A 26,895-nucleotide genomic window follows, 5' to 3' on the forward strand; every position below is an offset into this window, starting at 1 on the left:
TTGGCCTCTGGCCCAGGTGTCAGAGCTGGTGGCCTGTTGGCCACTTTGCCTTCCGTCCTACACCTGTCCCTGAGGCTCCCTGTGGCTCCTGGCTGGAGGGGGGCGGTGAGGGTGTGTGACAATCCTGCCAAATGGACTTTGGCTTTCCAAATCTGGACTCGCTCCATACTCCCGATATCCACAGGGGGGTGCTAGGGATCTTGAGGGCCAGGCCCTGTAGGTGTGTGTTGCTCCTGTGCACACTCACGTGTGAACCTGGACGAGGAGGAGGCCCACGCGGACTGGGGTGCAGGGAGGCGGGAAGAGGAGGGGAGAGGAAGTCACACAGACCCAGGAGTCTAGTTTTGCTCCAAATGCTCCTTTTATTGCTCTATTCAATGACCACGAGCAAATTATAAAAAGACACCACATGTCTCTGTCTGCCGTGGAATAAATATTTAAAGTCAGCAATAAAAACACGTGGCTCCAAGAGAACGCATGTTGCCAAAGAGTCATGCACGCCCTGCTGATGGGCTCTCAACACACGCGTGGACATGGGAACACACGCAGAGCTGCACGCGGCCAGACTTCCAGGAGGCTTTTCCCACAGTGACACAGAGACAGTGCCACACAGGCCAGGGGCCGAGTCCCACCCCACCCTCGCGCTCCCCTCTCCCGCCCCCAGCAGGACCCAGGGCCTCTGGGTTCAAGACCCCATAAATCCCCTTCCCCAGTGCCGCACAGGCTGGTCACCACCTCCTGAGGGCATCCGATACCCAGATGCCACTCCAGCTGTGATTGCCCCCCCAACCCAGAGACCTCTCCCCAAGCTGGGATCTCTCCCCGCTCAGGAACCCCCGACAGCCTGATCTCCAGGGCCTCAGGACCCCTCTGCATCCTGGTCCCAATAACCGGAGGCAAAATGCAGCCTGCCTGCTGGAGAAGCGAGGTGGCGCCGGAGGAAGGCGCCTCTGCCTGGGCGACGTCGTCGGGGCTGGAGCTGACTGCCCCTTCCCGGGCTGAGGAGACACAGTGTCCGGTACAGACAGCAGAGATGGACGGACTGACAGCACGCTGCGGTGGGACATTTGGAGTGCGGCCCGGAGACGTTTGGATCAAGTAGCAATGGAACCATCGTTAAAAACCGAGGCCCTGGGCCTGCATGGTGTGGGTCCGGCCCTGGGGTCCCAGGCCTGGCCTGGCACATCCCTCCCCCAACCCCACTCCCCAGCAGGTACAGTAGGAAGAGCTATGTGGGGGGCCAGGGCCAGGCTGAGGCTGAGGGAGCAGGGAGGGAGGGAGGGAGCAGACTGAAGAGAAGGAAGCAGGAAGGCAGGGAGCAGCCCGGGCCCTGGGCAGGCCCTGCATGTGGCTGGGGGGCCCAGGCTCACAGGACCTGGGAGGGCAGGGGGGTCACTCTGGGCCCTGGCGGGACAGCTGCTTCTCGTAGAGGCTCATGACGTGGTGCACGAACTGGTACTGCTCGCACGTCTGGATCATGCCGCCCCTGCCCAGGAGAGACGCACAGTGGGGATCGGGGCTTGGGAGACGGGCGGCGGGAGGGTGCCCCTCAACCCACGGAATCCCAAGCTTTTGTGAGGGGCCTTGTGTCTGTGTAGACTGGAGGGGACAACCCTCGCCAGCCGCTCCCCTCTGCTCCTGGTCCTTCCCAGGTCTGGCATAGATAGCAGGGATGGGGATCACATGTCCTGTCACTCAGGCCCTGTGCTGCTTCCCACAGCTGTTTCTCTTCCCTCCTCATCCAGCCACCACTGTCCGGGTCCAACCCCTCAACCCATCTGTCCTGCCTACTCCTCGTCTGCCAGTCAGTCCACAGCTGGCGTGTCCTCCTACCCCTCGCCCTTGCACGTGTCAGTCTCTCCGTGCCACCCCATGTGCCCCCAACTCCGCCCCTGGGCTGACCTGTCCTGACGGAGCTGGCACGTGGTCTTCAGGATGTCCACCACACCCTCCTGCCGCAGCTGCTGGCAGCAGATGCTGGTGGCAATGAAGCAGCCGGTCCTCCCAATGCCTGCGCTGAGGGCCGAGGGGACGGGCGGGGTGAGGGTGGCGCAGCCCAGAGTGGGGAAGGCTGCCCTGCCCTCGCAGGTGGCCGGGGGGACCCACCTGCAGTGGACGACGATGGGGGCACCGTGGGGCCCCTCCTGCTGGGCTGCCTCCTCCACCTCCCGCACCAGGTGCAGGAGCGGGGGGGCCCGGTCTGGGGTCTTCTGGTCAGGCCAGGACGTGAACCAGTAATGCTTCAGGTCTCGCTCCTCAGTCCCGCTCTGTCCAGGAGACAGAGGCCCACCCCAGACACTCGTGAACTCTCTGAGCCCACAAACCAGCCCAGAGATGGAGATGGGATGGGAGGAGGAAGAACACAGGAGATAGGACACAGGAGTCGGACCTCTGGCCTCTGCTGTCTATACCATATTGCCCAGTGGCACCAGACAGAGGCCCAAAGCCAGCGTGGCAGCAGGGACTCATCAGTGGCGTTGGCAATGGTCTTCACGTGAGTTCTGCCCCAGCAACTCCAGGATCATCCAAGAGAGGCCCAGAGTCCTCTCTCCACTCCTCCTGTCTCCTGGGTCCCTATCTTCATAAACAGCCCAGTCACACCTCAGTCACATGGCCAGAGCCTGGGACCCTTCCTCTCCCCTCCCATGCTTTGCCTGCCCACGCCCGTGCCCACCCCAGCAAGTGTGGTCCTTTCTCTCCTCTCCACGCCCCCTCTCCACCACCACCTCCTCCACCGTCTCTCCACCGGGCGAGACAGCTCCCTCCCCGACTGCCTCCTTGCCACGGTGGTCAGAACAGTCGGTCTGACACATTGCTCTTCTGCTCGGAACCTTCGATGGTGCTCCTTGCTCTGTGAATAAAACTCTCTCTCCTTAGTCTTCACGCCGGCAAATTAGACAGGGGGTGCCCATCTCTTGCCCTGCCTACTGGTAATTGATGCTCCCCCACTCCAAATGGTTTGTAGATAAAACCTCTGCTACAGACACATACATGCACCTGCGTGCACACACACACAAAGTTATTCTATCTTCTCTGCCCTTACTTTTACTTTTTTTCTCTGCCTGGAACATTCTCCCCACTTGTCTGCCCCCTGGTCAACTCTTACTCATCCTTCAAAACCCCATTCAGCATCATCACTTCTAGGAAGCCCTCCCTGAGCACCCTAGATGGCAGACTGCCCTTCTTCCACGTTCTTCCCTACGTCTAGCTCAGTACTTACCATTTTATGAGTGCTCCTTGAAGAGAGAGTCCAGGCTTTGGACAGCTCTGCGTTCCCAGTACCCAACCCAGAACCAGGCCCAGGGCAGGTGCTTGTAAAGGTTTATGGACAGAAGTAAATGGCCCTAAACCCCAAGCTGACCCAGTTCTTCTCTCCCCAGGCCTGTGGCCCTGCCCCTGCCTCACTTCAGCCTCTCCGTCTAGGAAACAGGAGGCTGGCTCCTTGGGCCCCGGGGTGATCTGGCTGTGACAGCTACCACAGCCTCTGCCTCCTACCTCCAGGCCCTTTCTGACCTCCAACAAGACCCAGCTCTTGGAGCTGCCCAGGTGGGGGCTGAGTGCTCCCTGACACCCGCCTCGCACCTTTTCCGGTGGGAGGGGCAGCTCAGAGGGACAAGTCTCAGGCCTAGAGCTGGACGCTGTGGCTGCCGCACAGTGGGCCTCCCAGGCTGCTCTGGAACGGGCATCAGCCTCCTGGCGCCCAGCTTGCCTCTTCCCGCCTGTGGGGTCATTACAGTGGCTCTACCTTCCCAAACGTGGGTCTTATCATTTCTCAAGAATGGAAGCTGCTAATCCTCCTGATTCCAAAGGAACAATCTCCTCCATTATGCTGAGCCTGGAAGAAGCACAACTCCAGGGTGGGAGTACGCCTCCCCCCACTCTTCCGGGCTGCTGTGTATTGCTCATATTTTGTACGCTTCCTTTTTATTTTTTTCCTTTTTCTGCAACCACAACCTCCCTGTGCAACCCAAATGCAGCAAGGAGCGCCTGCCCCCTGGCGGACAGATTGGGTACCGCAGACCAGAAGCCCAGCATGCCAGGTGGAGGGATGTTTCTAGGCGTGGTCTCAAAGTCACAAGGGACCTTCAGTCATGAGGACAGTCCTGGACTTGGGTGCATTTGAAGCAGATCAGGAAGGCATTATGAATGACAGTGTCGCCTGAGAGAGCCCGAGAGCATAAATTACAGCTGAGGTTTGGCCCTGTCTCTGGCCCTCACGTCCAATCACCCCTCCCTCATCCCTGGGAGTGACATAGCCCTTTATTTCCGCTACAGTGGACTCGGGACCCTGTCCTCTGTGGAGCCCCAATCAGGCCCCTTATTGTCCCCTGTCCGCGCTGCCCAGCCCCAGGCCTCACCCTGAGGGAGATAAGTCGCAGCCGGTAATCCTCAGTGTGAACGACCTTCCGCACGGTGATCTCGACTCCGTCGTACACCACCTGCTCCTCCGGCCAGTACTCGGTGCACTTCTGCAGGGGCCCAGATGATGCTGCCATACACTCCCAGCTCCCCAGCCATGTTCTCCCCAGCGGCCCTCCAGGGCCAGCAGGCAGAGGTACAAACGGGCAACGGTTTGCAGTTAAGAGGGCTGGGTTCAAATCTCAGGTTCATAACCTGTAAGTCACTTCTCTTTTCAGAACCTCAGTTTCCTCATTTGGAAAATGGAGTACCCATTTGGAAGGACTTTTAAGGGGGCTCAATGGAATGGGCTATTATGGGTACGAAGTAGCCGGTGTCAGCCCCTGCAGGCTGGGACGCTGCAGAGCATCGTGTTGGAGATCATGGGCACTGCAGGTGAGAGGCTTAGCGTAGGGTGCACGGCAGCAGACGCCTGGTAACAGGACGGGGGTGCCTACCTCGTTCATCTCCTCGATATTGGTGATCATGACAATGATGGGCGTGTGCTCCTGCCACACCATGCGCCAGAAGTCGCCGACCGTGCTGACGATGGGTCCCTGAGTGGCGATGTACACCTTCTCCTCCCCACCATAGCCCTGTGGCCAGCCAAGCCCAGGCTGTCAGGGTCAGACGCAATGCTCCCGGGGCTCAGTCCCCACATCAACTCTTCCCGGGGGCTGGCAGGAGCCGCAGCGGCTTAGGGACAAGCCTGTAGGGTGGATCCCATCGGCTCCGGCCTCCCTTTCAGGCAGAGGCCTTTGGGCTGGGGCTACGTACCCGGATGTAGTTGGCGTTGATGTAGGAACTCAGAGGGTCGTCAGGGTCTGGTGAGGTCAGGCAGACTCTGCTGTGAGGGTCTGGGGTGAGGGGAGACAGGTGAGGCAGGGGTTTGACATGTGCACTCCCTCTGGCGCAGAGCCTACCTTGTCTGGCGCACTTCAGGGCACCCACATTTCTTCTGGGACTCTTACAGTTTCTTCTTCCCCTGCCCAGTAGCAAAACACTGACCCATCCCCCTGGCCCACTCAGGCAGGTGAGGGCCTTGGCTGGAGAGGAGGGGAGGGAGGAGCCCCGGGTCCTCCCTCTGAGCATCAGTGTCCGCCCCTGCCTGTGTGCCTTGAGCTGCCCTGTACTCACGGCGTCTCCTGTTCTGGAGACGAGAGGGAATTACCTGGGGTGCACATCCTGGACAGCGGGGCCACAAGAGTTTGAGTGTACACCGTCACTGACATGCTGCGTACTCTCGTAGAGCACCCGGCCCTCCTAAGCCTGTGTTCCTGTCTGTAACGTGGGGGTAAAGATGCCTACTTCCTCAGCTTGTAGGGGAGATAAAGGAGGAAACAGCTGTGAAGGGGCTACGTAAACCATAAAGTGCTTACAAATATAAAGGGCTGCTACGACTGGGGGGCAGACGCCGGGGTGAAGGGATCAACGGTTCCATGTCTGGCACGTGACTGGTGTACATGAAGGTTTTTTTTTTTTTCTTTCAATCTATTTGCATGTCAAATCCCACAGTAACAGGTTCTCCTAATATCCTGCCCCTCTTCCTAGAGCAGAATTTGTTTTGTTCCAGCCGGGGCCTCCCGGTACGTCAGCCTGCAGAGGCTGGGCCTCAGGTGGGGAGGTTGTGTGCAGCTGGCACGAAGCCGGCCGGGGGCCAGGGCCCTGGGTTCTGGCCTAGCTTTGTCCCCAGCTCACTGTCTTATCCCTTCGCTGGGCCTCGGGCTCTTTCCCGTACAGGGAGGCTGGACTAGAGGCACTCCCAGCAGGCACGGCATGGGGCTCTCAGAGGCAGCAGGTGGGGAGCAGTTAACGGTCCACACCGAGCCAGAGAACGACGTCAGGTCCTGGCTCTGCGACTTACTAGCAGCGTCAATGCAGGCCACTTACTTAAGCTCCTGTGCCTCATCTGTAACGCGGGCACATTCTCCTCCATCACAACCTCGCTCATCTTATTTATTTTTCCCTGAGGAAGGTCAGCCCTGAGCTAACATCTGCGCCAATCTTCCTCTATTTTGCACGCGGGTCGCCACCACAGCATGGCTGACGAGTGGTGCAGGTCTGTGCCCAGGAACCAAACTCAGGCCGCCGAAGTGGAGTGCACCGAACTTAACCACTCCGCCATGGGGTCGGGCACCACAACCTCACTCATCTCGTAAAGGGTAAAGGCGCGAATGTTGGCCAGTCCGTGGAGCAGTCAGTTAGCCAAGCACACAGGAAGCGCTCTGCGTGGGAGGCTGCTGCCGCATTACCGCCATGATCACAAGTTTTACTGGAGGTTAAGAGGTGAAAGGAAAGACCTACACCTGGTAGGAGAATGGGAGGGCACTGGCACAAGCCTTCCCTCTCTAGTCCTGTTTTGCCCCCGCTCCAGTGCCCGAGGTTTTGGCAGGTGATGTGGGGGTGGAGAGGGGCGGAGAGGAAAGGAAGTGGCTCTGGTGACAGCAGGAGTGGAGCAGTGAGCCTCGCATGGGCCGTTGCCCTGCTCCTTGTCGGTGCCTGCCCAGATGAGGGGCCAGACGCCAGGGCCTTTGTATTAAGGAGCCCCTGTGACGGGTGGTCCTGGTTCTACTGACCCTTGACCTGACTCTGTGCCAGGCACTGTGCTCAAGAGCAGGGCTCCTAGATAAACCAGCCACGGTCCCTGCCCCCGAGTGCTGGGCGAACAGACAGGGAGCGTGTGGGCCGAGGGAGCAGAGGGGGCCTCCACTTGGCTAGGGTGACTAGGCTTCCTGGAAGAGGAGGCACCTGGGCTGGGTCTGAAGGACCAGAAAGAGAAGCAGGGGACACCATTCTGTCCGATTCCAGTGCACAGGGTGGGGGGGTTGGTGAGAAATGGGCTGGAGAGCACCCTGTTGACAACGGGTCTTCCAAACCATGCTTATAACCCCGAGGATCACAAGGGGGACAATGACAGCGTTCAGAAGGAGAATTACATGACCGGATTTCTGTCTTGCATCATTTTCGTGACACCGCTAGAAGATGGATAGGAGGAGAGACGGTGGAGGTCAGGAGACCAGTTAGGAGATGACTGCAATGCCCCAAGTCAGAAGTGTCAGGGCCAGAGGCCGCCCTGCCCGGCATGCTCCAGGGGCATCGTGTCGGTGCGGTCCATGTAAACGGCGCCCTGGACTGGGCAGCATGGCAGCCCTGAGCCCCAACAGTCATTTGGCAGGGAGGGTGGAGAGGCAGAGCGCGACCTGAGGGCTGCGCAGGCGCGCTCGCACACACTCATTCACTCGCTCGCTCGCTCACGTGGGTACAGCGGCTCCATCAACTGTCAGGCGCTGTTTTGGTGCCTGGGACCCAGGGGCAAAGGGACAGAAATCGCTCCCCTGCAGCTTGTCCTGAGTGCTGCAGGCTGGGCGACTGGCCACTCGGTACCCAACTGTCCACAGACCTGTCTCTGCGTCAGACTGTGAGCCGCCTGTGCGCAGAGTCCGTGTCTCATCCATGTCTGAATTCTCAGACCCTGGGGCAGGGGCTCGGCAAATGTGTGCCAAATAAATGAGAGAAGAAACCTCAGGGTGTCCTGGTCTGACCTGCCCTCTCTCACCTCCCTCCCCAAGCCAGTCTCTGAATACACAGGGTCCACTTTTGCTAGCCACAGAGAAGATGTGCTGTTGGTTCAGGGCAGGGCTGGAGGTGGCTCGAGGCCTCTCGACAATTCAGTGGGGACCACGTGGAGTGATGGCCTGGCTCCCACCGTCCCCCATGGCCATTCTGAGTGGCCAGCAAAGCCCTAGGTTCTGGGGCACCCAAGGCCCTCCCTCCAGGTGGGGCGAGGTGAAGGGGTGGGAGCCAGATGAGGGAAGAGGTGCGCAGCCCTGAATAATGCATCCTGGCCTTAAATGGCGCTTTGTTTAACCGGAACTACCTAGAGACTGCGTAACCATAGCAACCACAAGTCGATATTTTAAAAGTTAAAAATAAGTCATGACATCTTACATGTTGTTGGAGATGCTGATGGCGAAACTGCCTTTTTAAAGCCTTGTTACTCCAAAAACCGAGCAGAGTAGGTTTGTGGGGATTCACTTTCAACAAGTCACCCCCAAGCCAGCCCTGGGGCCTGGGGCCAGAACTCAGCAGGGGTGACAGGCACACAGGGGCTTGATGAAAGTTACCTGAAAATGGTACCCCAGGGCTGGAAGAGGAACATTAGGTCACCTGGTCTAACTGCCCCCAAGTGAGGGAAATCTCTCTCAGACCTTCCATGGGACTGTTCACGCAGCCTTGCTTGAACACCTTGAGTGACGGGGAGCTTACTACCTGACAGGCAGCTCTTTCCCTTGTGGGGTAGCTCTGCCTGTTAGAGGACTTAGAATTTGGCCAAACTGAACTCAAGGTGGACAAAAGAGCCCAATTCTGGGGTCACAGAGGCCCAGGTTTGAAACTCAGTTCTGTACTTCCCAGCTGTGTGATTGTGGCTGAGCCACTTAACCTCTCTGAGCCTTAATTCCATCTCCTTAAAATCTGCCCACTCTGAAGAGATAAAGGATGTGAAAACACTTCAGTCACCAGAGGTCTCCTTTCCAGGAGCTGCTGGCATTGTCACTTTCTCTCTGGGTTTCCACAGAGCCCAGCACAACACTTGGCCAGGGCAAGGGTCCAGAGAGAATGCCGTGAGGTGTTTCCCTTCACTGGGCACCCCCACCCTCCACCCCTTCTCCTCCAGTGACCAGCGTCCCAGCACCCTGGCCCAGCTCTGGGGTTAAGGTGTCCCTCAGGGTCAGGGGGCACCTAGGCGAGGACGGGGCACCTGCACCCCCGGGGCACTGAGTACTCACTGGGAAGGATGGTTTTGTACCGGTTCTTCCGCACCAGCCCAGGGATGTCATACTCTTTTGGATCCACAAAGTTCATGGGGATTTCCTGTAGGAGGAGGACACGGGCGTGTGAGCAGCTGTGGGCTGTCCTGCACAGATGTTTGAATCCAGGGGCTGCTGTGCCCCCAACTTCTAGTGCAGGGGCTGGCTTGAGTGCATGCATTCATTCAGCAAACGTTTACTGTTATATGAATGAGTGCACATAAAAAGCATTTAAAAGAGTGCCTGGTGCACGCTGAGTGCATGATAAAAGATATTATTACTATTGGTTATTGAGGGCCAGCCCGGCACATAGTAGACACTCAATAAACAGTTGATGAACAAAGAAGAGCAAGAGAACAAGTGACCTGGCCAGTCACCGCCTTCTTCCACACGCCCTGTGCTGCAGCCAAACTGAGTGGCTTTGCTGATCTGTGTTCCTGCCCTGAGCATCCCCACCTCAGGACCCTGGGCTGTGCCGCTCACTCTGGGGCGACGTCCACCCCATCCTCATCTTCTCATTTCCTGTCCATCTTAAATGCCACCTCCTCCGAGAAGCCTTCCCTGATTTTCTCCAGCAGGAAAGGAGCCTCCATCTGAGCTCCAGGGGCTGTATTTGCCCCTCCTAACCACCGTCTGTGTCAAGCGCTCCAGGTCCAAACTCCTCTGCCTGGCAGGTGAGGTCTTCTTGGATCCGGCCTTTCTTTACCACCAGCTGCTCACAAGAGACCCACTCTCCAGCAGTGCGGTCTGTTTCCTGCTGCTCACAGGCCGTTCTCCGTCTGTCCGTCTGCCTCCCCGGCTGAGCTCATGGCCTTCCACTGGGCCCACCACTCTTCAGTTCCCCAGATCCTTGCGCCCTGTCAGGTCCACCTCCAGCCCCAGCTCCTGCATCCTGGGGGACGACTCCCCAGCGCCTCTCCCTCTCACTCCCTTCCACCTGGCCCACAGCTGACCGCCCGGCCACATCCACCTCCACAGTGCTTGCTGGTTTTGGATGCACTAAGCTTGGGCTTTGTAAATGAGCATCAGACACACACCTTCTAGGGCTGTTGTGAGAATCAAAAAAATAAAAAACACGTGCAAAAAGCCCGTGGAGTGTGCGTGCAGACCACGCTCCTTTCTCTCTGGGCGCCATCGGCAGGCCCTTCTGCACAGGGCACAGCGAGGACGCGAGCCCTTCCTTCACGGGGAGGTGACAGCAGTGGGGACTTGGAGAGGGAGCTGAGGCTGTGCTAGTCGAGGACGGCTTTCCAGGAGCATCCAGGGTGGGGGATGACGTGAGTAGAGGGACAGGGGGCCTGGTCCCGTTGAAGTGGACAGTCCCTGCAGGGCTGGGGGTGCACAGGGCTGGAAGGGGGGCTGGGGCTGGCCCAACTCGGCTAGGGGAGGCGGTGCCGAGTTCTGGAGAATTGGGAGCAGTGGGTCAGAGGGGCATGGAGGTCTTCTCCAAGGGAGAGCTGTCCGGGCCAGGTGGGGAGCAGGGCAGCCTGGGGAGAGGGGAGCTGTGAGGGAGGCCCGTGGGCTCCCCATCCCTCTGGCTGCTCCCAGGAGGGGCTCTCCCCAAGTGCTCATGGCCTCTCACCCATTCCTGCCCACAGAGGTGGGCGAGTTCCCTGCTCAGTGCGTTTGATTGAGACATCAGCATTTGGGCCCCAGCTCCTGCCTTCCTCCTCCTCCGGGGCCCTCCTTCCAAGAAGGAATTATAGGGGCGCCCACGGGACAGGGCCCGCGATGTGCCAGCACCGCATGGGGCGGGTGCAAAGCTAGTCAATTCTGGGGCAGCATTAGGAAGCTCACTATGGCTACACCCCTAAGCCTCATTTCAAACCCGGCCGTTACCAACAAACAGAAAGGCCACATTGTGGTCTCCGAGGTCTCGGCTGTGTGCTCAGGCAGGTAAAGCAGGGGTGTTATGTACTGGGCCCCTCAAAGTCCACCAGGAGGCAGCTGGAGGCTGCTGCAGAGGTCTGCAGGGCAGGCGATCAGGATCACTGTGAGCTCGAGACTGAGCTAGGCGGGGGGATTTCAAAGGAGGACGAACAGTGCGTGGCGATGTCAGGGGGGACGAGAGTGGGAAACGGGGCTGCCAGAAGAGAAGGCTTCTGGGGCTCCCAAGCACAGCACTTGGCAGTAAGGACGGGGAATGCCACTGCACACCGACCACCCAGACGGGCAATTTGCACACATTATTGATCTCTCTAATCCTTGCAACACCCCTATCAATTTTATCCCCATTTTCCAGGTGAGGAAACTGAGACTCAGAGGGGAAGCAGCTTGCCCATGACAGTGGGCGAGCTGATAAGGAGATGACGTCAAGCTCTCAGATGCTGAGTTCTGGGCACCCCGCTCTGCCACTTGGCCACGTGGGAGATCGACATGAGCAGAAGGGCCGGCCTAGCATGGGGCAGCAGGCCAGGGAGACTCACAAAGAACTCCGCCTGCAGCAGGAAGGGGTCCAGGGCCTTTTCGTGCAGCTCCTCGGCCTGGAGGACACGGGAGGCGCTGAGCAGGTACTCGCGGGCTGACTCCTCGCGTGGGGACATGAGGTAGCCGAAGCCCTCCTCATTGCAGCCCGGGGTGCACATGTCCAGGGTCAGGGAGACGTTGGAGCCCCTCCTGGAAGGACCGGGAAGGGGGATGAGGATCAGGGGCTGGGAGGGCATCAGCTGGGGGCCTTGGAAGGGGCAGGCGAAGGAGGGAGCGGTCAGGGCCGGGAATGGGGGGTGGCACTCTCCAAGGGGGAGTGGGTGTGCCAGCAGCCCTGCCACAAGGAGCACAAGTCTCAGAGCCCAGGCTTGGGCCTGACCTTGTCTCCTGCCTCCTGCAGCAGAGCAGCTAAAGGAGTGGGGGCCGGGACCCCAGTTCCAAAGGTTCCATCCCACACAATTCAACGCAGCCCTCCCCGGGCTCTCCTCTGTCACTGCTGGGGGCAGTTCCAGGCCCTGTGGCCCTGGGAAGCTCACAGAGAGGGCACCTGCCTAGAGCAGACATGCCGGGCTCGGCCCCTGCATGACGGTCCTGGGGCCTGGCCATCGGGGATTAGGCTGCCAGTGAGTCAAGGACATCTTATCCAGGAAAGGCCAGGACCCTTGGCCATCAGGGAGAGAGCAAGCCCCAGGGGCAGCAGAGTGGCAGCAAGGACGGCTACACTGGACAAACTCTACTGTGTTCAGTATTCAAAGGCACAGGACGGGAAGGGCCCTCATCACATAGGAAGGGAAACTGAGTCCCAGAGAGGAGACAAGAATTGCCCAAGCTCACGCAGTAAGGGGGTGGCAGAGCTGAAACAAAAAGGTAGGTTTCCTGACTCCTCATCGAGCGCTCTTTCCATGACATCATGAGGGCAAGTCAAACCTGGGGTGATCTGGCTTATCCATCGAGGCTCTGAAAAGAGGCTGTGGACACCTCCCAGAGAGTGCTCTGAGGAACACTATGAGACACTCTACGAAGTCAGGGTCTGTGATTGAGTGACTTTGAGGAATGCCACACACTACCCCATGCTGATTTACCATGAACACAAACATGTTAAAGGCTCTGACAAGTCCTGCAGTAAAGAAACCTACCCAAGCTTACTTGAGCACCGGAGTGTACGTGAGAGTGTGCACATGTGTATACCTGTGTAAGCCTATGTGCTCATGAGCAGTGACAGTATTTCTTAGCATTCACCTTGGGGCATTCTGCTCTACATGAATCAGACCTGGAGAACATGTGTCTGCACTGACTGACTATGAGATCCACTCCGCTCTGTCCTGGGCACTGGGTGTCAGACTCAGGCATCTGCCCTTCTGATCAGGAGCTGGGAGCCCCAGGGCCCGTGGAGCCCACCCCTCCCCCACCCCTCCCACCTCTCCTGCAGACCCATGGACTTGACGGTCAGTGAGGCGGGGTCGGCCTCAGGCTTGATGTCCATCGTGCAGTCAAACACAGGAGTCTCGGGGACAGGGTCCAGGTCCAGGAAGTCATCCTCGACCTTCTCTTCCATCCACTCCGAGTAAGTGAAGGAGGGCTGGCGGCTCACCGACTGGCGCCTGTCCTCGGGGGGCAGCGGGGCAGAAGGCTCTGGGGGAGCCCTCAGGAGGTGCCACACCTAGTTGGGGGCATATGGCTTCATGGACCTGGGACCATGCCGGCTGCCCCCTGGGTGACCGGGTGCCCATGGGATTGAGCCCCCTGCCCCTCCATGTGTCCAGAGCAGCTCTGCTCCCTGGGGAGCTGTCTGCACGGCACTGCCCCTCACCTGGATGCGAGGAGGCTCCATGCCCCACCTTGTCCTCCCCGCCCCCACCCTCCCTGACCCTGGTGGATTCAGTTTCTTGTGGACCGAGGTCTCCTTGCTGGGGTGTGGGTTTCCCACTCCAGTCTTCTCCCTGCCTCAGCCCCTTCCCCATTCTAGAACACTGCAAACCAATTTTGAGAAGGCAGGTGCCTCTCCCCCCAGGCTGGGCCCACGTGGAGAAGGAGACAGATACCCCATCCTTGGCCCCACCCAGAACGTCTAGTCTGTAGGTCAGAGGGGAGCAGGTGGGGACCAGGCCTCAGGGTCAGAGGAGGGAAGCCCTGAGGTGGGGTCAGGAGGTGCCTTACCAGGGTAGTGACAAGGACCACGGTCAGAGAGACTAGCAGCAGACTGGGGATGTCCCAGGTCCCAATGCCCAGCCAGGCCTGGGGGACATCAGACAAACAGTCAGGGTGGCGGTGGGGACCTAGTTCTCATCTGTTTCAACAAGGACAAAACCGAGCCCTGAAAACTTTGGACCAGGTCTGTGTGGGGGCAGGGAGAAGCGCTGCAGGGGCCTGGAAACATCTTCTGAACTCAGAGGAGCCCCATGTGGGGGCCGGTGGGACTGGAGGCCCCAACCACTCCCTCCTGCCCCGGGGCTCTGCGAGCTTACTCACCGTGGGTCCCAGCTGTTCCAGGAGCGCCAGCAAGGAGGAGAGGAGGTCTGTGGCGTTCTGCGACCAGAGGGGGCTGTAGCCACTGAGCCAGAGCATCCCGCAGGCAAGCTGGGGTGGCGGGGTGGCCGGCTGAGTTTGGTGCCTGGGCTCCTGCCTCCCATATACCCCCTCAGAGCTCACTCCAGCCTCAACCTGGCACCCTAAGGTCCAGACTGAGCAGCTGAGGGAAGGGCCCAGCTACTGTGTGTCCAGAGGAGGTCTCAGGGCTCGACCAAAGGGAGCCAAGAGAAAGCCCTTCCCAGAGGGGACCTCCTGGGTCCATACAGGAAAGGGGAGGGCTCCCAGAGATGCCTCCAGAGACAGGAAGTCCTCAGAGAGACCCCTGTTCCTGCTTCTGGGGCTGGGGAGGGGGGCTGGAAGAGGCTACTATTGAGGCTGTAGCTCAGAACTCCAGCCTCCTCCTCACAGCAGCCCGTGGGCTGGGCGTCACTGAAGGACACCAGGGAGGCCCCTCATCCCTCCGTGTCCCCAGGCGGCCATGTTGGGAGGAAGTGGAGGGCTGTCCCTCCACCGGCCCCCTCTCCAGGCCCTGTGAGGCCTGTGGTGTCCTTACCAGGACCTGAGAGGCAGCCAACAGGCACAGGCTGCTCCTGACAGTGAGGGAGTGGCTCCCGGCGCCTTGAGGTGGCGGCTCCTGAGCTGGCTCTGAGGGCGGTGAAGGAGGTGGGGGCGGCGGCATCTCTCTCTCTGAGTCGGTGAGCCCCTCGGCCTGGTCCAGCGCCTCCATCACTCCCGGCTCGGGGAGACCTGTGGAGGGTGGACACGCGGGCCCATGACTCGGGCCTGCCGACCGACCGGGCGGGCCTCCTCCTGGGCTGCTGGGGCTCCTGGAGCCAGGAGCAGTCAGCGCGGCTCCACTTTCCGCAGTCACCCTCGATCAGCAAAGCAGTGTTCACCTACCTTCGTCAGAAAGAGCTCAGTGTGGGTGGACAAATTATTTCTCTTTTATTTCTCCAGTAACAGAGTTAAAATGGCAGGAGGCTTTTCGGGGAGTTAACATCGTCGTGTTTACGCAGCTTCATTCTTTCCCATTTCTTAAGGAAACAAAAAACCACCACCTCAAACTCAATTAAAAGAGAGAGAGAGAGAGAAAGACACAGCATAACCAGGCCGTGACCCTGCACAGCCCACCCACGCTGCCCTCTGGATTTTTCTCTCTCATGGTCTGTGTCCTGACTGGGCCTGGAGGCTGGACACTTGACAAGGTCACAGCCACGCACCCCTTCCCCACTGAGCAGAGTGGGGCGGTCAGGGTGGTGAGGAGGACAATCTTGGTGTGGCAAGATTGATACCAAATGTTTGGGATCCAGTTCTGGGTCTGTCTCTAGTTGTGTGACCTTCGGAGAGTCTCCCCCTCTCTGGGCCTCAGTTTCCACACCTGGAAAATGGGGTTTGGGCTCAACCCTTGGGTTTCTAACTGTGCTTTATGGAGCTCTAGCATGTTCTCAGGTGTACCAGGTCTTACCAGGTGTGCTGGGTCCCTCTGCCCATTCCCATTCCACATACTGGGTTTCCTCTAAGATGATTTCAAGACAGGATTATTCCACTACTATAAATGTCGGAGCACCGCTGGCTCAGATCTGAGGCCCCGGCTGTAGTGTGGGGATGCTGGCAGCAGCCACCCTGGTGAGTCCTGGATGCTGGAACCTCCCATCTAAATGCACATGGATCAGTCTACTGCCAAGAAGAGAGGGACCTGAAAAACGGCTGTGTACAGCGTGAGTGGGGACAGGACTGTCCACACATCACCGTGTATAAGGGACAATGGTCTCCTTTTCTGCTTGGGTGACACTGGAACACCCACAGCCAAGCCCACGTGAGGCCAACCTAGCGGCCTGCTCGCTCATAGGACAAATATTCTGCAAGCACCTCTTGGGGCTTGGGTCAACAGTACAAAGAGCCCAGGTCCTGGAGACAGCTGTAGCTCCACCACAGGCTCCTCCTTCCCAGACGCTGACCCTGGACTGGACGGCTCCCCACCTGCTGGGTCCCAGCCGCACTCCTGGATTCCTCAGCTGGGCCCATCCCCCGTGCATCGCACATGCTCTTCCCTCTGCAGGGAACATCCCTGCAGCCCCCTGCCCCGCTCCCTTAGTTAAGTTAACTCCTACCCAGCCTGTAGCACTCTGTCCGAGGTCTCCTGAAGTGGGTCCTCCCCTGTCACATATGCCTAGCACCCCCACCTCTCCTTCATACACCAGCAGCAGCGAGACACCCGGATGGGCAAGGCCCAGCCTTGAGGCTTCACATGGGTTAATTCAGCCATAGTACCCCACGAAGCTGGGACTATTACCCTCATTTTACACAAGAGGAAGATGCGGTGCCAAGGGGTTCAGAGGGCTGCCCAAGGTCCCCTAGCTAATAAGCGGTCGAGGTGGGTTCAAACAGAGGCAGCTGGACGGGCTCTGGGTTACGTTACACTCACTACAGCTTGTGAAATTCATGTTGAACACCGTCTCCCTCCCTCACCGGTCTGTACGTTCTATCGAGGGCAGGAGCGCAATCAGATTTGCTCATCAGGATTGTCCGCGGCATCTAGCACAAGTCCTGGCAAGTGAGTCTGCAACAAATAGTCCCTAAAGGAGCGAATGATGACGGGGAAGTGATAAGCTTTTACTCAGTTTTCTTAACAGACACATGGGGGTAATAACACATTCTTGGAACAGCGGTGATGAAGACTGGAGACACTGGAGACAAAACACCCAGCAGGGTACCTGGCATCTAGCAGGTACTCAATAAATGTCATATTAGAATCATAACAATCACAAAGGTGTAAAGCGACGAGGGAACACATGTGCACAACACAGTGCTGTAAGCGAAAATTCCAAGCACCGGAGGAGCCTAAGGCACCCACCTCTGCCCATGGAGGCACAGTTCCTACCACGTGAGCAGCCAGCTCAGATGCCGGCCAGAAAGGTGAAGAAGGAAAAGCTGCTGCTAGGAGCCGGAGCCTGTAGGAAGTCAAGAGTTTCCACTATTCAGAAGCAGAGGGCTGACTGCTCAAGTGGCAAGGCCTCTACCCACACCCTCGGACAAAGCAGTCTGTGCGTGATGCCAAACACGGATGGGGGAGGGCTCTGGGCCCGGGGCCGCCCGGCTCGGCTCTGCAAAGCACGCACAGGGACTGAGGGCAACCCCTCCTCGCTGGGTCTCAGTTTCCTCATCTGTAAGAAGAGGGGCTCGTGCTAGAACGCAGTGCTTCTCAGATGCTTCTGCCGTCCTCCGAGGAGAGGGGACGCAGGTCTTTGGGGAATAACAGCCAGCTCACATGACCTTGGACTTGGCTGCTTCGTTTTAAAATTCGTGGGCGCTCCTTAAAATTCTAGTCGATGGTATATGTGTAGTTGTTTTGATATTAAAGTAATATTCTTTTCCCCCTCCCAAAGCCTCCAATCTAATTGATGCTTTAGGAAAATGTGCTACAGTTAGCCTGAGGGGGCTGTCCTCAGGGGTACACGACCCCCAGGGTGAGAAGCACGGAGGCTGCTGCAATGAAAGCTCCCACCGCCGTCACAGACGACTCTGGAGACGAATATTTAATGACACGGCAAGAAATTTCGATGGTACGGAGCGAGAAAGGCAAGGCAGTATGCTCTCTGGGCCTTAAAAATGAAGACAGTACAGCTGTGCATATACAAAGGCGGAGAGCACCTGACGTGCGCCGGGAGGTTAGCACCAACACTGCTTGTCCGGCGTGCAGCCGAGCGAACACCGGGCACACAGGAAGCACTCAATAAATGTCGGATACGGTAGATGGGAAGAACAGAAGCCAGGTAATGACAACAGTTCTTTGGAGGAGGGTGAGATTAAAAGTGATTTTTTTCCATTATTCATATATTCTAAATTTCCTCCAATAAACACATACCTATACAAATAAATATATTTTATACATACATACACATATATATTTATTTGTAGTGAGAAAAAATATTTTAAAAAAGAAATGACTATTCTGAGTTCAGATACCATGAGGCCTAGTTAACATTCTTGGTTCCGGGGCCCTGACTCCCACCTGTCACATCTATGTCACATGGGGGGTCACAAGAGACTGAGAGAGCGCGTGTGGTTCTGTGAGACGCACCCAGCAGCGGACAGCCACTCAGAACCAGGCCGCCCGATGATGTGGGATCATCGCTCCTGTGAACGAAGGATGGCAGGTTAACTGCCTCGCGCCTCGTGGGCGTGGAAGGAAAACCGCAGGCTGGCAGGGCCCTGTATGCACATCTCAGAGACAGAGGTGGAGGCTGTTTTTTTGTTTTTATTTTTAAATCCACAGGGTACCTGGCAGCCCTGGGGGCCGGATGACTCCGACTGACAGGAATTCACGGGGCGCCTGGCAGGTGCCTACCCTTCAGAGCAGGGTGTACTGAAAAGCTTTTCTGGGCAGAAATCTAACATTTCTTTACTCAGGAAGACACATTCTTGAACACACACTACATTCCGCATATCATTTTGGAGGGGATCCATGGACCTCAGGTTAAGAACCCCTGATCTGAGGCAGGGTGGGGAGCTGAGGTCTGTGACGGAAAGTGGTGGAAGAGGGAGGTGGAGCACTGGGCTGGCTCTAGTCTCTGCTCACTCATGGGTGAGTCCCACACACATTTACTGAGCACCACTCATGTACTTAGCCAAGCAGTGGGCTACGCTGAAAACAGTCCCTGCATGCGCGGACCACTGTGGTCCCGGGCCCTTGTCCTTCTGTCCTCCGGTCCTGCTCCTAGAGATGACGTCAGCTCTTCTGCTTGTCCCGCTTACCCTTCCACTCGCTGGCATGTTCCGGGAACGGCGATGCCACCTCGCCCGCAGGCCCTGTGCAGGCCCAAGCGCTTCTGCGCACGCAGGTCATCCGCTTCCCTCGGCGGCCCTGGGAGGCAGACATTCTCATCTCCGGCCCGGCTTTGTGGGTGAGAGGCGGCTGCTTGTGTCAAGGGCTGGCTTTCCAATAGTTCACAGCGAGGTGGCTGCTCTGCCACGCATGAAACCCTGACTCAGAGGTGGCTGCTGGTGGTGACCGCACGTCGGGCTCCTCGTGGGCTCGCCTCTTGCACAGGGTGAAGGAGATTTTCCAGATACAGAAGTCGAGGCTTAGTGAGGTTAAGTGGCTTGCCCAAGTGCGTACAGACCAGGAATTTGAACCCGGGGCTTCCCGACACCAGGTGGTCTTTTCATTTTGCCATACTGCTTCTCAGGAAAGGGTTACGGCAGCGAAAGCAGGAGGACGGAGAGAGCCTGGGAGGGAGGGAGAGAAGGGGGAGGGGTCCCTGCATGTGGGGAACCTTGAACTCCAACCCACTGCACAGGGGTGGCGGTGGTGCAGATTTTGTGCCTGATTCCTGGCTGATGGCTCCTCAAAGGCTCTACGACATGGAGGGAGGGAGTACCGGAAGGCAGGAGCTCAGTATCCCAGGCCAAAGCTCCAGCGACCTGAGTAAGGCCTGCAGACAACTGGCCTTCAGATTTTCCCAGGGGCGTGTGGAAGCACCACGATCCCTCTTCTGTCACCTAGCGCCTGAATCCCACCAGCAGACTGCAGCTACCGTGTGCCTTGGGGCTGGGGCCGCCTGAGCTCCAGAACCCGTGGCTGCTCCTGTCAGTGACTCATTCTTGGAGCTCCCAGGCTGCCAGCCCACTGGAACTGGAGCGGAAGGCTGGCTCAGCCTGTTCCTGTTTACATGACAAGGGAGGTTCTGGCCCATTCAGCTTTTCTTCCCTTCCCAAACACGGCCAGGAGTGACCTCCCAGCCATGCCCACATAGTCACAGGGGGCCCTGACCAAAAGAACATTACATTCAGTCCTGCCTGGGCTTCTAGAACCGCAGACGGTCAGAGCCTGACAGGCCCTGAGGGGCATCTGGTCTAGCCTGCTAAATTCTCAGATGGGGAAACCGAGGCCCAGAGAGGGGAGGTGGCTTGCCCAAGGTCAACAGCCAGCCAATGGCAGAGCCAGGATGTCAGCTGCTACCATGCCGCCATCAGCCAATACATACTGAGAGCTCACCACGTGCCGGGCTGCTGTACGTGCATCACATATATTAACATCTTTAGTCCCTACAACAATCCTAGAAGTAGGTGCTGCTCTCACTCATTTCACAGATGAAGAAACTGAGGCACAGGGAAGTCAAGTCACTCAGCCACGGTTGGCTAATGGATGGGAAAGCTAAGACTAGAACCCAGGCAGTGTGTCTCCAGAGCCCATTCTGTTAACCCAGACACGAGATGAAACTCACTCAAGTCTTCTCCTCTCAACACCACAGCATCTGTGAGAAATGTCCAGCTCTCCCGCCCCTCAATGCCTCAGAAATATGGCCTCGTCCATCTGGGAGATGGGGCCGGGCTCCACAGCCCATTGCTGCATCTGAAACCCTGCCATCAGACTTGGACCCTTGTTTATGGGATTATGGCTCCTCCTCGTCACGGGGATGGAGGGGCGTGTGGGAGGGATGACGGGCAAAACCCGAGCAGTTTTCTACCAGCTCCCACCTGTGGAGGGTTGACCACAGGGAAGGCTCGCCCTGCATTCTGCTCCTGCTCTGCCAGCTCTGAGCCAGGCACATCACAAGCCCTATGAGACTCAATACCCACAACCACGCTGTGGGTTGACATTATTGTCCACATTTCACACGTGGAGCCACGGAGGCACAGAGAAGTTCAGTGACTTGATCAGGGTCACAGGACCAAGAAGTGGCAGAACTGGGAATGGAACCCAGGCCTGTGGGCCTTCATAGTCCCAGACCTTCCTGCTATTCCACAGAAAGATCTGGAAACCCACAGGGGTGGGGCAGGCTGACCGGGCCTATTTTGAAGTTTTGCTTGGGTAGGCCCCAAACGCAGAACCAAAGGATGAGCTGCCAGGGGCACACTGAGAGGGGGTGGAAGAATCTAGAAGGAAGAGGCCCGACCAGCCACATTTGCCATCACGATCGTCACTCCTCAGCGCTGTGCCGGGCCCTGAGAGGGCGAGCCTGGCACTGCTGTGGTCTCTGTCCCCACTGCTTCAGCGGCCCCCGTTTTCTGCGACCTTTTCGGCGGAGGTGTAGCAGGCAGACTAGGAGTCAGAAGGGGTGTGATGCGAGGAGAGAAGATTCCCCAGAATTATGTTTTCACCTGGCAAACACGTCCCGCACGCCCGCTCCATCCCTCGGGCTGTCGTGTGTCTCCATCCTGACGCTGACCAGCAGGACTCCTGGGAGCGGTGTGCTAACAGTCCTGATGGAAAACACTTCCAGCCCCTCTGGGCAAAGGCTGATGGTGGGTGTGGGGCTCTGGGAATCTGCACTGGCTCCCCACAACCCCTCTGCCTCATCGGTCCTGCTGAGTGTGAGCAACGAGGCTGGCAGATCCCCGGAAGGAGGCAGTGAGACGGCAAGGACCTGGCTTGGCAGCGAGTCAGTGCTTGAGGCCTCTTGGCAGGTAAGCTGGCTGCGGGCAGGGCCTGGTCCTGTTCATCCATGCATTCCCCAGGCAGGCAGGAGGGCAGGGGAAAAGGAAACCAATTGTGGCATAAGAGGATTCTGGAACAGAACGTGAGTGCTCACCATTTCTTAGCTACACGCGTTGGGCAAGCTGTGTACCTCCTGTAAGTGGATTCCCATGGTGGTCTCCAGAGGTGTCCGCGAGCCCTTCAACAGCCCTCCCACTGCCCTCCCATCAACCGGGGGAGTCTATGCCCCTCCCCTCAAACTGGGTGACGGCCTTAACGACAGGAATGAGGCAAGTGCTGCCGTGTGACGTCGAGGTGAGAAAAGTCCACGTAGCTTCTGCTGCATCTCTCAGGAGACCTGCAGCAGCCACATAAAAAAATCTGGCTGTCCTGAGGCTGTCTGGTGCAGAGAGGAGAGAGCCAGAGAGCAGAGAGCGCGAGGACGTGAGAGTGCGTGTGTCAGACGCAGTGGGGGCTCCGGACGCGCGAATGCTGAATCAAGCTGTCAGCGCCACACTCAGCACGTGGGCTGGTGAGGCCGGAGGGCACCTGCACCTTAGCCTGAGCGGATGGTCAAAAGTCATCTGTATAGGACTTCCGGGTGCTGCGTTTAAAATCGACGTTCTGGGAACTCACCTCAAGCAAGGTGAGGGAGCTGTGCCAAGAAGCGGGGGCGTGTGGCTGTACTATTCTCCCTCCTGCCCTATGGAGAACACTCCAGAACTCTCCAGTGACTCTTCAAGCTGGAGACATGGTTCTCAGAGCGACACAAGGGGCAGGCCTGAGGGTCTGCGGTTTGGGCTAACAACCTCTGGACTCGGACCCAGGCAGCTAGGCTCCAGCATCTTTTTTTTCTTGGTGAGGAAGATTGTCCCTGAGCTAACATCTGTGCCAGCCTTCCTCTATTTCGTATTCAGGACAGTGCCACAGCATGGCTTGATAAGCACTGTGTAGGTCCGTGCCCGAGATCTGAACCTGCGAACCCTGGGCCGTCAAAGCAGAGCACACAAACTTAACCACTATGCCACTGGGCAGGCCCCTCAGCATCTGTTTTCCCAACCAGACTGTGCTGTCTGCCCCAGGCAGGGCCTCCGCTGCTGCTTCTCCCTCCCTGTCAGGGGAAGTCAGCCTGACAAGGCGCTTCAGCCCCTCCCAGAATGGAGGGGACAGGCCTTCTCCCCTTGGCATAGTCTGTCACACCCTGGTATGGGGGGCTCTGCTGGGGGGCGGGGAGGGGTTGGCCGAGAAAAGCAGGATTGGGATGAAGATGAGGCGAAGAGGTCTGGGGACCAAGGGTGTCTGGTGCTTAGTCTGGAGAGGGGGAGGCTGGGGGCAGGGGCTGCTGAACGCTGTTTGTGGCCACTTGAGAGGCTGGGCCAGGGAAGGGGGCACACAAGAGGCAAGACGGGACCCCTGTGCAGATGCTCTCGGTGAGCGGATGCTCTCCAAGTTAACAAGACTTCCAAGTAACAAGAAATATCCCCAGGATCTGACGCTGCAAGTCCATACTGCAGGTCTTCCTGTCCCCACCAGTGGCCTTGTTTCCACGGAGGCGGCTTTTGGTAATGGCTCTCAGCAAAAGCTCTGGAGTCACACAGACTTAGGTTTGGGGCCCAACTTTGCCATTTACTACTTCTGTGACCTCGGGTAAGTGACTTACTCCCATCGCTGGACAACAGAGACACTAAGACTTGCCTGTGGGATTCTGAGGGTACCATAAGGTCGAACGTGCAAAGTGCTTAGTCTGGGGCCGGCACTCGGTGAACGCTAGTGGCAGAATTGACAGAGAAGGGGAGACAGGAAGGGAGGGGAGTGTGAGGAAGAGGCTGCAATAAGGACTCCCCCTTTCATCGGCCAGGTGAGGCCCCAGAGGGACAACGGGTGCCCTGCCCCACGTGGGCAGGGGCTTTGAGGCTGCTGGCTGGCAACCGGGGTCACTGGATGGGGTGGGCATGGACTGGGGGTGGCAGAAGTGGGGCAGCTTTGTCTCTGCCAGTTAATTAAATCCAGAATGCTAACAAGCTTTCAAAACACAACATGACTCGAGTACCCTTGGATGGGATATAACACAATGGTTCTGTCTGAAACTACGAACAGCTTTGTTCCTGCAAACAAAGGCTCAGTTCTCTGTGCCTCTCCAGAGCGGGGGCCAGAAGTACAAGGGTGAAAAGGGTCGGTGAAACTCTGAGGGTGCAGCCCCCCCAGCTGCCCACACCGAGAACTGAAAGAACCGACAGAGAGGCCCCCCGGCGATGGGGACTTGAGGTCCCAGGTGCCTGACACTTAAACATGAATGCGTAGGGAGGAAGGGACAGACTCGAGAGAGCATCTTGGTCCACCCTCCCATTTCACAGAGCAGGAAACTGAAATCCAGAGAGTAAGAGGCAGGACCAGGATTGGCACGTGTGTGTTTAACCCTCTCGTTCTGTTCTTGCTCATTAGGCCAGCGTGAGAAGTTTCCTGGGGGCTGCCTGGGGGGTCTGTGAAGGGCCGAGGCCTGAGCCCCATGGCAGCAAAAGCCTGGGTCCTGGCTTGGGGTTCTTCCGTGGGTCCTGGTCAGTGCCCTCAGAAGTCTAAGGAAGTCCAGATGATAGGAAGTGGAGCAAGAGCCAAGTGAGACCCCCAGGACAGCAAACCCCAAACCGCCGGGCTGCCACCCTCAGACAGCCCTCTGCCATGGGGAGGCTCACAATGCTGGCAAAGCGTCGAGAGGCCCAGGGGCAGTCCTGCCTCTGCCTCTGCAGGCTGTGTGGCTCTGGGCATCTAAGTGCCCCCGCGGGCCTCAGAGACCTTCTGTAAATTCAAAGAGCGCAACTAGCCATCTTGAAGGGCCCTTCCAGCACTAAAGACCCACTGCTCCCAGTTGTTAAAAACAAATCTCAGCCTCTGCTTTAATTGAATTCGACGACTTCCCCTTGTTCTCAGGAAAAAGACCAAAATCCTTGTTATGGCCAACAATGAAGGCCCAGCCTTATCTCTGCTTATCTCGTCAGCCTCCATCCACACCACCAGCCTCCTGGTTCTCTGTTCCAGCTTCTTCCAGGTCCTCTGCTAGAACCAGTCTGGGAAGTAGAAGTCTGGAACCCAGTGGTTCTGCTCAAAAAAATCCTCACACAGTCCCTCAGGGGGCATGTGGGCCGAGGTTCCCTCCTGTGCTCTCGCTCTCCCTGGTGGGGCAGGAGGAATCTGTGTGCCCATCCCTTGGGGCAGCAGTCAGCTGTCCAGGGACCCGCTGGGGAGTCCTATGCAGCCCTCAGGAGCAAAGGATCAGAGCACACACGGCACCAAGGAAGGATCTCAGAAACAGCGCGCCGAGTGAAAAGAACGAGATCTAACACAACACAACAGACACAAATTAAAAATCTATGCACACAAAATATTGCCACCCATTCTGCAGGAGCACAGAGAAAGAAACAAAAAGTCACAGTGAACACATTAGCTATGGGGGGAAGGGGCGTGGCGGTGGGAGGCAACACAGAATAAGTAAGTGCATAAAACCAGAGAGGGGCCTTGTGTAGACCACTGCAGATAAAGGGGCCATGCAGCAGGAGTAGGATCGACCACTCTCCAACCTAAAAGCAGTCATTACCCCTCCCCCAGGAAGCACGAAACAGAACCACGGAGGTGGAAGTTGGGTCAAGGTCCAATGGGAAAGAATCAACAAGAGCCGAGGGCCCTTCCTCCTGTTCTGTGTCCTGGACCTGGGAGGGCTGGCGGGAGAGGAACGGCTCCTCCTAGCCAGGACAGGCCCCGGCTGCCTGGGAATCAACACCCCCCGACGGGGGAGAGGTTCATGGTCTTGGCTGAAGCCCGAGAATCCTCTTCTCTGAGCTGCTTCACCAACACGACATCGGAGTCATCTTGTTGGCTTTCTGCATGGAGGGAGACTCCAGGGCTTGGTGACTGTCTCCGAAGATGCTCCTGTAGGATTACCCAGCCCCCACTAAGATCCCCCGGGTTGGGTCAGCCCCCGATTCTGGGCCTGCCAGGCTGAGCAACTCAACCTGAAGGGGATGAGTCACCCCAGAGGGCCCTCACTCCTCTCAGCTACCACTCTCGCCTGGCAAGGATTAATCAATATTTTGGGATGGCCAATCCTTTTTTTAATGATTTTAGAAAATATGAGAGAAAAAACCTTATAAAAGCATCAATAAAACCCAATCATCCATAATCCCATCCATCCCATAAGGCCACTGAGAAAGGCACTGATTTCCTTTTGACATGTTTCCTGCTGTTTTTTTCCTTCTCTGTGGGTGGTTTTTCCCCCATAGATCGTCCTCCATCTAGGCAGATCCTGAGCCCACACCTCTTCACACGTCAAGGATTCAATCTGTGAGCAGTATGGCAGACAGCCTCCAAGGCGCCCTAGTCACCCCACCTCCCGGAAGTCACACAGTGTTCATGAAGAAAAGCTTTCTTGGACCTTCCATCCCAGCCCAGCACCAGGTGACGGTAGCTGAGTAAGTGAGCCCAGCTAATGCCACATGAACAGAACAACCACCCAGCTGAGCCCTGCGTGACCCTCTGAATCAGGAGTAAGTAAAATGGTGGTTGTTTAAAGCCACTAAGTTCTGAGACAGTTTGTTAGGCGGCAATAGGTAACCAAACAGACGATGGGACTTGGAAAGAAGAAATGAGCCTAAATGGAAGGATGAGATTATTTTTAAGGTATAAAGAACTTTCTAAGAGGCGGTGGTTAGCTCCCGGGCCAGGCAAGGAGAAACGTGACAGCATCTGTCACTGCATACCTTAGGAATACAGTGGATGCCTTTTTGTCTGAAAGGGTGTTAGCATCGACCTGTGTGGAGGCAGGGGACTGGACCAGATGGCCTTTCTTCCAGTTACAAAGCTCTCTGGTCTCATCATACATCCAGGTAACTCCCTAGAATATCAGAACTAGTCCTATCCTGGGGAAGGAGGACAGGTGACTGTGCCCCTTGCAGCTCTGGCACCTCTTCCCACCTGACTTTGCAAGTAGAGAAGACGCCTGTGTGCGTCTGTGCTGGCTCTGTGAGGTCCAGGCCTGTGCAGAGGAGTCAAGAAAGATCCACAGAGCTATACTGTGCACTCCACTGTGAAGGGCTGGCCTGGGACTCGATGCCTGGGTCCTGGGAACATGCACAGGCTCTCTGTTCACACTCCATACCCTGGGATAGTCATCACCATCATTATTAGCTGCTACTTATGGAGCACTGTGTAGCAAGCACTTTACACGCATCAACTCAGTTAATCATCACACAATCTCTCTGATGATCTTATCATATTCCCACCCTCGTTTTAGAGTGAAGAATTTGGAGCTCAAAGCTCTCAGAT

At 57.4% G+C, this 26,895-nt stretch overlaps 1 protein-coding gene across 9 annotated transcripts in view; it reads right to left on the reverse strand.

Moving 5' to 3' along the window:
* Positions 1–337: 337 nt before the first annotated feature.
* PTPN5 (protein tyrosine phosphatase non-receptor type 5) overlaps positions 338–26,895 on the reverse strand; it is a 56,405-nt gene continuing 29,847 nt past the window's right edge. For 3 of the 9 annotated variants that reach the window (XM_044752907.2, XM_070491328.1, XM_070491329.1), the window contains 12 exons: positions 14,716–14,909; positions 14,103–14,210; positions 13,791–13,868; positions 13,052–13,293; positions 11,633–11,822; positions 9,186–9,270; positions 5,176–5,255; positions 4,857–4,994; positions 4,359–4,469; positions 2,107–2,267; positions 1,903–2,016; positions 338–1,486 (listed from right to left, as the gene is read on the reverse strand). In XM_044752907.2, the coding sequence (XP_044608842.1) occupies positions 1,393–1,486; positions 1,903–2,016; positions 2,107–2,267; positions 4,359–4,469; positions 4,857–4,994; positions 5,176–5,255; positions 9,186–9,270; positions 11,633–11,822; positions 13,052–13,293; positions 13,791–13,868; positions 14,103–14,210; positions 14,716–14,909 (1,595 nt within the window). In that variant the 3' untranslated portion in view covers positions 338–1,392. Of the gene's footprint in view, positions 1,487–1,902; positions 2,017–2,106; positions 2,268–4,358; positions 4,470–4,856; positions 4,995–5,175; positions 5,256–9,185; positions 9,271–11,632; positions 11,823–13,051; positions 13,294–13,790; positions 13,869–14,102; positions 14,211–14,715; positions 14,910–15,062; positions 15,198–26,895 lie in introns of those variants that run through there. The other 6 variants (XM_044752906.2, XM_070491327.1, XM_044752908.2 and 3 more) reach the window with 3 other exon arrangements.

This window comes from Equus asinus, chromosome 20 (genome assembly GCF_041296235.1).
Source record: "Equus asinus isolate D_3611 breed Donkey chromosome 20, EquAss-T2T_v2, whole genome shotgun sequence".
Classification (NCBI taxonomy): domain Eukaryota; kingdom Metazoa; phylum Chordata; class Mammalia; order Perissodactyla; family Equidae; genus Equus; species Equus asinus.